Source organism: Schistocerca gregaria, chromosome 1 (assembly GCF_023897955.1).
Source record: "Schistocerca gregaria isolate iqSchGreg1 chromosome 1, iqSchGreg1.2, whole genome shotgun sequence".
In the NCBI taxonomy this organism is placed as follows: Eukaryota; Metazoa; Arthropoda; class Insecta; order Orthoptera; family Acrididae; genus Schistocerca; species Schistocerca gregaria.
In genome coordinates, this window is record NC_064920.1 from 828,136,401 (window position 1) to 828,149,855 (window position 13,455).

General features: G+C 43.6%; 1 protein-coding gene across 1 annotated transcript in view; it reads right to left on the reverse strand.

Annotated features, from left to right (window-relative positions):
• Positions 1 to 13,063, reverse strand: part of LOC126271913 (proton-coupled folate transporter-like) — a 59,910-nt gene extending 46,847 nt beyond the window's left edge. Inside the window, exons 1-2 of the mRNA XM_049974308.1 lie at positions 12,901 to 13,063; positions 6,135 to 6,244 (exon numbers count right to left, since the gene is read on the reverse strand). Of these exons, the coding sequence (XP_049830265.1) occupies positions 6,135 to 6,240 (106 nt within the window). The 5' untranslated portion in view covers positions 6,241 to 6,244; positions 12,901 to 13,063. The remainder of the gene's footprint in view (positions 1 to 6,134; positions 6,245 to 12,900) is intronic.
• Between the last annotated feature and the right edge of the window lie 392 nt (positions 13,064 to 13,455).

Here is a 13,455-nt window from a genome sequence, read left to right on the forward strand (position 1 = left end):
GTGGCGCAGTGATTAGCACACTGGACTCGCATCCAGAGGATGATAGTTCGGATACGGATCTGGTCATCCGGATTTAGGTTTGCCAGCCAGCCAGGGTAGCCGAGCAGTTCTAGGCACTACAGTCTGGAACCGCGTGACCGCTATGGTCGCAGGTTCGAAGCCCGCCTCCGACATGGGTGTGTGTGATGTCCTTAGGTTAGTTAGGTTTAAGTAGTTCTACGTTCTTGGGGGCTGATGACCTCAGATGTTAAGTCCCATAGTGCTCAGAGCCCTTTGAACCATTTAGGTTTGCCGTGATTTCCCCTAAGTGCTTCTTAGGTCTATACTTGTAACACTCTAACAAAGAAAAATTATACAGTTTTTATTTTTAATATTTTCAGAGTAAGACCGTATGATTTTACACTTTCAAAGTTATGTACTTTTAATGCCTTATGATACTAATTCACTTTTCTCCCTTTATTTACACTTTTATAACATACTATTTTATCTCCTTTTACAGTTTCACACACATATTCTGGTTTTTTTACGGAAGATTTTTTACAAACCGACTTTTTGCAATCTTAGTATAAGACCCCTCCCCCCATGAACCATGGACCTTGCCGTTGGTGGGGAGGCTTGCGTGCCTCAGCGATACAGATAGCCGTACCGTAGGTGCAACCACAACGGAGGGGTATCTGTTGAGAGGCCAGACAAACGTGTGGTTCCTGAAGAGGGGCAGCAGCCTTTTCAGTAATTTCAGGGGCAACAATCTGGACGATTGACTGATCTAGCCTTGCAAAACTAACCAAACCGGTGTTGTTGTGCTGGTAGTGCGAGCGGTTTAAACCAAGGGGAAACTACGGCCGTAATTTTTTTCGAGGGCATGCAGCTTTACTGTATGATTAAATGATGATGGCGTCCTCTTGGGTAAAATATTCCGGAGGTAAAATAGTCCCCCATTCCAATCTCCGGCCGGCGACGACTCAAGAGGATGTCGTTATCAGGAGAAAGAAAACTGACGTTCTACGGATCGGAGAGTGGAATGTCAGATCCCTTAATCGGGCAGGTAGGTTAGAAAATTTAAAAAGGGAAATGGATAGGTTAAAGATAGATATAGTGGGAATTAGTGAAGTTCGGTGACAGGAGGAACAAGACTTTTGGTCAGGTGACTACAGGGTTATAAACACAAAATCAAATAGGGGTAATGCAGGAGTAGGTTTAATAATGAATAGGGAAATAGGAATGTTGGTAAGCAACTACAAACAGCATAGTGAACGCATTATTGTGGCCAAGATAGATACGAAGCCCACACCTACTACTAGAAATTGAAGAAATGTATGATCAAATAAAAGAAATTATTCAGATAGTGAAGGGTGAGGAAAATTTAATAGTCATGTGTGACTGGAATTCGGTAGTAGGAAAAGGGAGAGAAGGAAACGTAGGAGGTGAATATGGACTGGGGCAAAGAAATGAAAGAGGAAGCCGCCTGGTAGAATTTTGCACAGAGCACAACTTAATCATAGCTAACACTTGGATCAAGAATCATAAAAGAAAGCTGTATACATGGAAGAAGCCTGGAGATACTAAAAGGTACCAGATTGATTATATAATGGTAAGACAGAGATTTAGGAACTAGGTTTTAAATTGTAAGAAATTTCCAGTGGCAGATGTGGACTCTGACCACAATCTATTGGTTATCACCGGTAGATTATAACTGAAGAAACTGCAAAAAAGTGGGAATTTAAGGAGATGGGACCTGGATAAACTAAAAAAACCAGAGGTTGTACAGAGTTTCGGGGAGAGCATAAGGGTGCAATTGACAGGAATGGGAGAAAGAAATAAAGTAGAAGGAGAATGGGTAGCTTTGAGGGATGAAGTAGTGAAGGCAGCAGAGTATCAAGTAGGTAAAAAGACGAGGGATAGTAGAACTCCTTGGGTAACAGAAGAAATATTGAATTTAATTGATGAAAAGCGAAAATATAAAAATGCAGTAAATGAAGCACGCAAAAAGGAATACAAACATTTCAAAAATGAGAACGACAGGAATTGCAAAATGGCTAAGCAGGGATGGCTACAGGACAAATGTAAGGATGTAGAGACTTACCTCGCTAGGGGTAAGATAGATACTGCCTACAGGAAAATTAAAGAGACCTTTGGAGAAAAGAGAGCCACTTGTATGAATATCAAGAGCTCAAATGGAAATCCAGTTCTAAGCAAAGAAGGGAAAGCAGAAAGGTGGAAGGAGTATATAGAGGGACTATACAAGGGCGATTTACTTGAGGACAGTATTATGAAAATGGAAGAGGATGTAGATGAAGGTGAAATGGGAGATACGATACTGCGTGAAGAGTTTGACAGAGCACTGAAAGACCTGAGTCGAAACAAGGCCCCGGGAGTACACAACATTCCATTAGAACTACTGACAGCCTTGGGAGAGCGAGTCCTGTCAAACCTCTACCATCTGGTGAGCAAGATGTATGAGACAGGCGAAATACCATCAGACTTCAAGAAGAATATAATAATTCCAATCCCAAAGACAGCAGGTGTTGACAGATGTGAAAATTACCGAACTATCAGTTTAATAAGTCACAGTTGCAAAATACTAACGCGAATTCTTTACAGACGAATGGAAAAACTGGTAGAAGCCGACCTCGGCGAAGATCAGTTTGGATTCCGCAGAAATGTTGGAACACGTGAGGCAATACTGACCCTACGACATATCTTAGAAAATAGATTAAGGAAAGGCAAACCTACATTTCTAGCATTTGTAGACTTAGAGAAAGCTTTTGTCAATGTTGACTGGAATACTCTCTTTCCGAACCTGAAGGTGGCAGGGGTAAAATACAGGGAGCGAAAGGCTATTTACAATTTGTACAGAAACCAGATGGCAGTTATCAGAGTCGAGGGACATGAAAGGGAAGCAGTGGTTGGGAAGGGAGTGAGACAGGGTTGTAGCCTATCCCCAATGTTATTCAATCTGCATATTGAGCAAGCAGTAAAGGAAACAAAAGAAAAATTCGGAGTAGGTATTAAAGTCCATGGAGAAGAAATTAATAACGTTGAGGTTCGCCGATGACATTGTAATTCTGTCAGAGACAGCAAAGGACTTGGAAGAGCAGTTGAACGGAATGGACAGTGTCTTGAAAGGAGGATATAAAATGAACACCAACAAAAGCAAAACGAGGATAATGGAATGTAGTCGAATTAAGTCGGGTGATGCTGAAGAAATTATATTAGGAAATGAGACACTTAAAATAGTAAAGACGTTTTGCTATTTGGGGAGCAAAATAACTGACAATGGTCGAAGTAGAGAGTATATAAAATGTAGACTGGCAATGGCAAGGAAAGCGTTTCTGAAGAGGAGAAATTTGTTAACATCGAGTATAGATTTAAATGTCAGGAAGTCGTTTCTGAAAGTATTTGTATGGAGTGTAGCCATGTATGGAAGTGAAACATGGACGATAAATAGTTTGGACAAGAAGAGAACAGAAGCTATCGTAATGTGGTGCTATAGAAGAATGCTGAAGATTAGATGGGTAGATCACATAACTAATGAGGAAGTACTGAATAGAATTTTGGAGAAGAGAAGTTTGTGGCACAACTTGACAAGAAGAAGGAACCGATTGGTAGGACTTGTTTTGAGGCTTCAAGGGATCAAAAACTCAGCACTGGAGGGCAGCGTGGAGGGTAAAAATCGTAGAGGGAGACCAAGAGATGAATACACTAAGCAGATTCAGAAGGATGTAGGTTGCAGTAAGTACTGGGAGATGGAGAAGCTTGCACAGGATAGAGTAGCATGGAGAGCTGCATCAGACCAATCTCAGGACTGAAGACAACAACAACAACAACAACATAGCTTTTCAGAGCATTCACACATGGTGGCGACCCCTATAACGAGCTGACATGATTAAAGGTGCCAAACGATTTCTCATACACAAACAGCAGTTGACCGGCGTTGCCTGGTGAAACGTTGTTGTGTTGCCTCGTGTAAGGAGGAGAAATGCGTACCATCACGTTTCCGACTTTGATAAAGGCCGGATTGTAGCCTGTCGCGATTGCGGTTTATCGTATCGTGACATTTCTGCTTTCGTTGGTCGAGATCCAATGAAGGTTAGCAGAATGTGGAATCGGTGGGTTCAGGAGGGTAATACGGAACGCCGTGCTGGATCCCAACGGCCTCGTGTCACTAGCAGTCGAGATGACAGGCATCTTATCCGCATGGCTGTAGCGGGCCGTGCAGCCACGTCTCGATCCATGAGTCAACAGATGGGGACGTTTGCACGACAACAACCATCTGCACGAACAGTTCGACGACGTTTGCAGCAGCATGGACTATCACCTCGGAGCCCATGGCTGCGGTTACCCTTGACGCTACATCACAGACAGGAGCGTCTGCGATGGTGTACTCAACAACGAACCAGGGTGCACGAATAATAAAACGTCATTTTTTCGGATGAATCCTGGTTCTGTTTACAATATCATGATGGTCGTAACCGTGTTTGGCGACATCGCGGTGAACGCGCACTGGAAGGGTGTATTCTTCATCGCCATACTAGCGTATCACCCAGCGTGATGGTATGGGGTGCCATTGGTTACAAGTCACGGTCCCCTCTTGTTCGCATTGACGGCGCTTTGAACAGTGGACGTTACATTTCAGATGTGTAATGACCCGTGGCTCTACCCCTCAATCGGTCCCCGCAAAACCCTACATTTCAACAGGATAATGCACGACCGCAGGTGGCAGGTCCTGTACGGGTCTTTCTTGATACAGAAAATGTTCGACTGCTGCCCTGGCCAGCACATTCTCCAGATCTCTCACCAACCGAAAACATCTGGTCGATGGTGGCCGAACAACTGACCCGTCACAATACGCCGGTCACTACTCTTGATGAGCTGTGGTATCGTGTTGAAGCTGCATGGGCAGCTGTACCTGTACACGCCATCCAAGCTCTGTTTGATTCAATGCCCAGGTGTATAAAGGCCATTATTACGGCCAGAGGTGGTTGTTCTGGGCACTGAATTCTTCCCAAATTGCGTGAAAATGTAATCACATGCCAGTTCAGGTATAATATATTTGTCCAATGAATACCCGTTTATCACCTGCATTTCTTCTTGGTGTAGCAATTTTAATGGCCAGTAGTGTAATTTTACTATCTTTGTAGTCTATATTTTACATTTTCATTGTTTTGCACTACCAATTTTTAAACGAGAATTTTTTCACAATTATGCGTTCTATAATTTTAGGACGACTACCCTTATTAAACTCGTGACGTCACCACCATCCCCGTCCTAATTCCTTCCATCCTCCCCCCCCCCCCCCCCCAATGACCTTCGCTCCACTTCCCCTGCCACTCGTCCCACCGTCACCCCTACCTCCAACATATACCTGTCTAAAATATTGACCGCAGTAGCAAAACACAGTACTCAAATGTGGTTCTGAGCAGACAAGAGTGGTTGCTGGGCAGTTGCTTGGGTAAATTCCACGTTTATGTTCAACTCATTACTTTTCCGCTTATTGTTAATATTAGACGGTACATATTTAGTTTTTGTTTTAGATCTGAAGACGATCCTCAGTGATCGAAACATGTAATCTAATTACAAATGCGGAACTGAGACGGAACAATAAATGAGAAATGTCTTACATATCAGTGCAGTTGCTGTGTGTCACAAGACAAATATACAGTATATAGTGAGCTTCCATTTACTCTCGAATACAAATAGAGTTAATTATTGTTTGAATTTATTCACTGTAGGAAATACAACACTCCATCAAGCATCTGGCAAATGATCCATTGCCGGGAGCAGTATGGTGAGGACAATTAGATTGAAATCATAGTCTGTTGCAGCAGAACGGCGCTATTGATGCGTACTTGTATGAAGTGCGTAGCACAATGGGAAGTTCTAGCAAAATACTGCTAGTCGACTGGTACATCCTGAACGTCTAGATCTGACTCGTATCAAAGGAACGCTGCCATCCTCCAACCGTTATGGAAGAATCAACATAGTGTGTTGTGAGCATTAATGCAGGATGTGAGGTAACCATTGTCTGTGTTATACTGCCTCTCACTCATCGTGCTGCTCCACTATCAGGGGCTCTGTTATACGTGGCTGCTGCAGAGTGGTTCTGTGCTGCAGAGCGCAGCGCCCGCACTCACCTGCGCGTGTGGGTGGAGCCGCGTCCTCCTGCGGGCCATCACTGTCGGTCTGACACATCACCTCCTCTTCCGGCGCTGCAGCACCCAGTCTGGCTTCCATCGTCATTACTCTGAAAAAGGGAACAAAGAATCTGCGTGAGCCTATGATGGATTTCAAAATAATTAATTCCATTGCGCTGTTAGACGTGACGGAGGCAGACAGGTAATCAACTACACAAATAAGGGGACAGAAACAGTATCTGTCTGAGTGAAACAGGGAAAAAGCGGTTCCTTTCCTTGCGAAAAATTAACAGCTGGAATCCAGTTCCTCCATAACTGAGTGAACTAGCGTACACAGGTAGCGAAATGCACATTCAGTTACTGAGTTTACTACTTAACTTTCAATAGCATATTAGCGAAGGACTTCAGGCATGAAAATTCGTTTACACAGTTAGAATAGAACGGCCAGGTGACGTGCGAGAACGCCTTCTAAAATGAGTTTTTGACAGATTTTACAGTTCTTTTAAAATAGGCCATTTTCCATTGTGGAAACAATAATAGCTCAAAAACTGGACAAGTCATTTATTTATGAGTGATTGTTTATAGAAACAGTGTTGTGACAGAGAGGATGTTTCACGCAAAATTTTCTGAGAGGTGATTTCCAAAGGTTTTCGTTAGGACCTAACTCAACATCAATGCCTTTAAGCGCTTCGTGCCGCCAGGGTTTAGCCCAGCGGTCTGAGGCGCTGCAGTCATGGACTGTGCGGCTGGTCCCGGCGGAGGTTCGCGTCCTCCCTCGAGCATGGGTGTGTGTATTTGTCCTTAGGATAATTTAGGTTAAGTAGTGTGTAAGCTTAGGGACTGATGACCTTAACAGTTAAGTCCCATAAGACTTCACACACATTTGGACTAAGCGCTTCGTTCAACCTTTATAAATCAATGACGTTGAGAAAATTCTATTTACAACTAGTCTGCCAAAATTTGGACTTCTTAAGTCAGGGATAAATTTTGTGAAGGTCGATCTAATCGACTGTTGTTACAAAAAATCATTTACACTATGCGAAACATGACCGAAGAGACGCGGTAGGTGGCTTACCGCTGGACAGCGGCGTCCTTAGGAATATCGAATGCGGCACTACTGTCGACACTGCCTGAAAAATAATAGTAGAGCAGCCAACACGGGATGGGAAACAACATCCGGAAAATTCATGCACACCAAGTGTAAAGAATAAATAAAACGGAAACCCATTGATGATGGCACAGTGGTGCCGAAACATGTTTGGGTACTGAGAAAAAACGGTGTTTTCCATAATTGGTGGACCTCACGTCCTATAAATCAAGTAAAATTTACAAATCAGTTGGAAGTATCAGCCCATTTATCAGTACGACGTTGCACCCCCTCTGCTTTAGATGTATGTACTGATTCGGTTGGTAAGGGTGACATAAGGCCGTTGTTTCCCTTCCTGCTGTAAAATGGCCCAAAACTATTGTGACTGGTTCTTGATGTCCTGGATTCTCACACTGGGACAGATTTGACGTCCGCACTGGTCCCGCACATGTTCTGTCGGTGGCAGTTCTAGGGATCTTCCTATCCACAGGAATACCTCAACATCACGCATACAGTTTATAGAAAGAGAACCCTTGTGTGGGCTAGCATTGTTCTACTGGACAATGGCATCAAGAGGTGACACATGAGGACGCAGGATGTCCGTGACCTAGCGTTGTGCCGTCAATTCCCACAGTCACTACCGTCGATTACATGAAGTCATACCCGATTTTTCCACACAGCACGACCCCAGGATAATCACCGCTGTGCTCCAAAACATTGTAAGCATGGATCTCTCCCCAGATCATCCGGGGTAGTGCAGAACCACGATTCATCGCTGAACACAATGCGATGTGTTTTCATCAACAAACCGTGCTTCCCAGTCACGGCAGCACACGAGACACGGCCGTTTGCATTGCTGTGTTAACGACAGCTTACGCGTGGGGCAGTAATTCCCTAACCCAGCTGCAGCTAGACTCTGACCAATGGTGGGGGATGACACGGAATTGCAGGACGTCCGTTACTTGCTCTTGGCTGGCAGGAGCTGATGGTAGGTAGATGCTATTTTCCTTGACTTCCAGAAGGCGGTCGATACTGTTCCGCACTGTCGCTTGATAAACAAAGTAAGAGCCTTTGGAATATCAGACCTTCTGTGTGGCTGGATTGAAGAGTTTTTAGCAAACAGAACACAGCATGTTGTTATCAATGGAGAGACGTCTACAGACGTCAAAGTATCCTCTGGCGTGCCACAGGAGAGTGTGATGGGACCATTGCTTTTCACAATATATATATAAATGACCTAGTAGATTGTGTCGGAAGTTCTATGCGGCTTTTCGTGGATGATGCTGTAGTATAAAGAGAAGTTGCAGCATTAGAAAATTGTAGCGAAATGCAGGAAGATCTGCAGCGGATAGGCACTTGGTGCAGGGAGCGGCAACTGACCCTTAACATAGGCAAATGTAATGTATTGCGAATACATAGAAAGAAGGATCCTTTATTGTATGATTATATGATAGAGGAACAAACACTGGTAGCAGTTACTTCTGTAAAATATCTGGGAGTATGCGTGCGGAACGATTTGAAGTGGAATTATCATATAAAATTAAAAACTGTAGCCCATCAACAAAGGAGGTGGCTTACAAAACACTCGTTCGACCTATACTTGAGTATTGCTCATCAGTGTGGGACCCGTACCAGATCGGGTTGACGGAGGAGATAGAGAAGATCCAAAGAAGAGCGGCGCGTTTCGTCACAGGGTTATTTGGTAACAATGATATCGTTAAGGAGATGTTTAGCAAACTTAGGTGGTAGACTCTGCAAGAGAGGCGCTCTGCATCGCGGTGTAGCTTGCTGTCCAGGTTTGGAGAGGGTGCGTTTCTGGATTAGGTATCGGATATATTGCTTCCCCCCTACTTATACCTCCCGAGGAGATCACGAATGTAAAATTAGAGAGATTAGAGCGCGCACGGAGGCTTTCAGACAGTCGTTCTTCCCGCGAACCATACGTGACTGGAACAGGAAAGGGAGGTAATGACAGTGGCACGTAAAGTGCCCTCCGCCACACACCGTTGGGTGGCTTGCGGAATATGCGGAATATAAATGTAGATGTAGATGTAGAAGGGCTATCCAAACTTGTACTTGGTGCACAATACGGCCGCACCACCTGTAGAGATCAAACGCCACCGATTGGAAAATTGACGACGAGTTTGGGTGCCCTCACATTCCCATGCAGTCCAGTATGGAACAACTGTCTCATCTGAATGCTGAGCAAATCTGGACATTGCACAATTCAACCAGGCGGCTGAGTGGTGTTCGAGAACGACGCCGCTTTCGAAGTCTGTCAGGTGGAGTTAACGTCGCCTCTGTGCCCGGCACCTCCGTGTATGTCACACTCATCGCTCAACACGCGACGCTGATCGTGCCTGTTCTGTATCCTGCCAGCCCTGGTAATTACAGCAGACAAACAACACCATTGCACTGTAGTGGCCAGTGTACCTGTCACAGAGAACTGCAACTCTAATCATCTTTTACCCGCCGATGATGCCTACTCTGACGTCTGACAATATATCCAGGGTTAGGCAGTGGAATTAACATCGAAGTTTAGGAGTGGACAAGATGCGTAGCGGATGTATTCGGTATAAGCTGAGCAAAACACACCAAAAAAAACGCTTGTCTCTGTCATACAGTAAATGCCAAAATCATTTTACCGAATCATAAAATCGGTGAATAATATAGTGCCAAAGACGAAACTGGGATACATTTGTACAGGCCGCAAACTAAGCTGTCAACTATTTCGGTGTTCCAAAATCATCCGAAACCAACGAAACTGGCTCGTTTGAGAATCGCTTCCAAGAGAATCGAACTACTGTCTTACTGTCTGTATTCACATGATTCATTGTCTCACTACTTCTTTTTTGCTTTCTTACATCATCTACAAAATATACGGATAGAGATTTTCATCATATTAATAAGATGTTGAATACTTCCAAAATCGTATTTTTGAGATATCAATATCAGTGAGAAAAAAATGTTACCATAATTGATTCAGACGATGGCAAAAGTGCATAAATTTTAAAAGCGAATATTCTGAAAAACAATAAATCGATCTGTACACACTTTTATCTTCTGCCAAGGCTTTTGTAAAAACTCGAAACGCGGCTTTCGTGTCAGACCGCTACTTTCAAATACTCTGATAAGGAAATCGTGAGTTAGGTGTCTGAATACAATCTTAGGACCAAGAAGAAGAATCAGCTATGACCAATGGCATGAAAATGCAGAAAACGATGGAAACCACTGCATTAGAAACACGTAACGTGTGTGCACAGGATATGCGGCCTGTGACTGAAAGAGTGTGATAACGAACTCTCCATTGGCAACAGATTCCGGATTAATTCCCATTCGGATCTCCGGGAGGGGACTGTTAAAGGGGAGGTACCATCAGAAAAAGATGGAATAACAAACGACAGGGTAACATCCTACGTGTCGGAGCTAGGAATGTCAGAAGTGTGAACGTAGTAGGAAAGCTTAAAAATCTGAAAATCGAAATGCAGAGGCTGCATCTAGATATAGTGGGTGACAGAAAAGTGGATAGAACATAAGGATTCTTGGTCGAACCATAAACTGAGTAATGTGGACAGCAGCAAAATGTTCAAATGTGTGTGAAATCTTATGGGACTTAACTGCTAGTGTCATCAGTCCCTAAGCTTACACACTACTTAACCTAAATTATCCTAAGGACAAACACACACACCCATGCCCGAGGGAGGACTCGAACCTCCGCCGCGACCAGCCGCACAGTCCACGACTGCAGCGCCTGAGACCGCTCGGCTAATCCCGCGCGGCGGACAGCAGCAGAAAATGGAGTAATGGGAGTAGCATTTGTTAAAAACAGGAAAGTAGTAAGTGAGCGTGAACATTTCAGTGATAGGACTGTTCTCATCAGATTCAATAGTAAACTAACGCCGAAAACGATAGTTCAGGTATACATACCGAGGCCCCAAGCAGAAAATGATGAGACAGAGAAAGTATATGAGGATATTAAACAGGTAATTCAGGATATAAAGTGAGATGAAACTTTAATAATCAAGTGGGATGGGAACGCGGTAGTAGGGGAAGGAACAGCAGAAAAGATAACAGGAGAATATGGACTTGAAAGCACAAATGAGAGAGATTAATTGAGTTCTGCAACAATTTTTAGTTGGTAGTAGCGAATACACTGTTCAGGAATCACAAGAGGAGGAGATATACTTAGCCGGCCACTGTGACAGAGTGGTTCTCGGCGCTTCAGTCTGGGACTGCGCGACCGCTACGGTTTCAGGTTCGAATCCTGCCTCGGGCATGGATGTGTGTGATGGCCTTAGGTTAGTTAGGTTTAAGTAGTTCTAAGTTCTAGGGGACTGATGATCTCAGATGTTACGTCCCATAGTGCTCAGAGCCATTTGAACCATTTGGAGATATATTTGGAAAGAACCGGAGACACGTGAAGAAAAAAATGATTCAAATGGCTTGAGCACTATGGGACGTAACATCTGTGGTCATTAGTCCCCTAGAAATTAGAACTACTAACCTAAGGACATCACACACATCCTTGCCCGAAGCAGGATTCGAACCTGCGACCGTAGCAGTCGCGCGGTTTCGGACTTAGCGCCTAGAACCGCTAGACCACCGCGCCGGCAGACACGTGAAGAGTTCATTGTGATTACATCATGGTCACACAGAGATTCCGAAATCAGATATTGGACTGTAAGGGGTAAGCAGGTGCAGGCATTGATTCAGTTCACAATTTTTTAATAATGAAGAAAATCGTTCGGAAGAATCAGTGTGGAAGGAAGTGCCATAATGAAATACTGAACAACGATGGGATGCGTTTGAAATTCGCTAAGGATGTGAATACTGTGTTAGTGACTATTGAAATAGGCAGTTTAATTGAAGAGGAAAGGACACCTCTAAAATGGGCAATCACTGACGTTGCCCAGACAAACGTAAGTACAAGAAAAGTAACTGCGAAGAAACCATGCGGAACAGAAGAAATACTTCAAATTGGTCGATAAAGAAAGAAACACAAAAATGTTCAGAAAAAGACACATATTCAGCAATATAAATCCCTTTGGAATGAAATAAATAGGAAGTGCAGTGCAACCAAGGGGAAATGGCTGTGAAAAAAAAGATAAAGGAATGATTGTCGGAAGGGCAAACTTCGGTAAATTAAAAGCAATGGTGATAAAATTCAGGTTACAATGGGAATTCCATTGCTAAACGCGGAGGTGAGAGAAGATGGATGGAAATAGCGCATTTAGCGTGGGACATATCTGATGTGATAGAAGAAGAAAATGAAGTCGATAGGGGAGTCAGAATTTGAAAGAACTCTGTAAGACCTGCGCTCAAAGAAATGATATTCTATCGGAAATGCTAAAATCAGGGGGTAAGAGACAACAAATCTACTATTCAAGCTAGTGTGTAGAATCTACGAGACTGGCGACATACCATCACAATTTCGGAAAAATGTCATCCATGCAGTTCCGAAGACAGCAAGGGCAGATAAATGCAAGACCTATCGCACAACCAGCTTAACAGCTCATGCATTCAAGCAGACAACAAGAATAATATACAGAAGAATGGAAAAGAAAATTGAGGATCTGTTACATGACAATTAGCTTGGTTTTCCGGCAAAGTAAAAAAATTGAGCAACTTATCTGATCGTACGTTCTGACGGAATTTCTGATAGAACAAAAGACTGCGTACCTCCCACAATGTGCACTTCCCTGATGCTTTCTGTCAACATGTTAGACGAAATGCTCGGGAAGTCTGTCGTGTAGCTAGCCGGGCATCACGTTGACCCACGCGTTGGGGGAGCACTGCAGAGACTACTCACGAGCTCAAATCAACTGTCGCCGCGTTCTTCGAACGCCTTATCTAGGCTAGGCGACACTAGAGTAAGCAGCGTACCGAAACACGATAAAGTAATCGCTACAATGTTGATACTAAATGTGTTTGTTAGTTGGTCGTGTACTTCCTGACGAAGAGGGTTATCACATAGGCAACAGAATCAGTAATCAGGGAAATGAAAGCGACCAGATGTATTCACGCCTTATACGCAGGGCTTGGCAGAAAGAAACTAGTTGTCGATTAAACCACCTAGTACGTGGCGTAGTGATAAAAGCTTGTTGTAATAAATATATGTGAGCATCAGTTATTTTATAAGATTTTGCTTCGCACAGAGAAAGACGACTTAGCGTGAAATCCAAAATATTTGAGTTCTGTAGTTTGTCGAACATATACTGCAGTGATTTACAAATT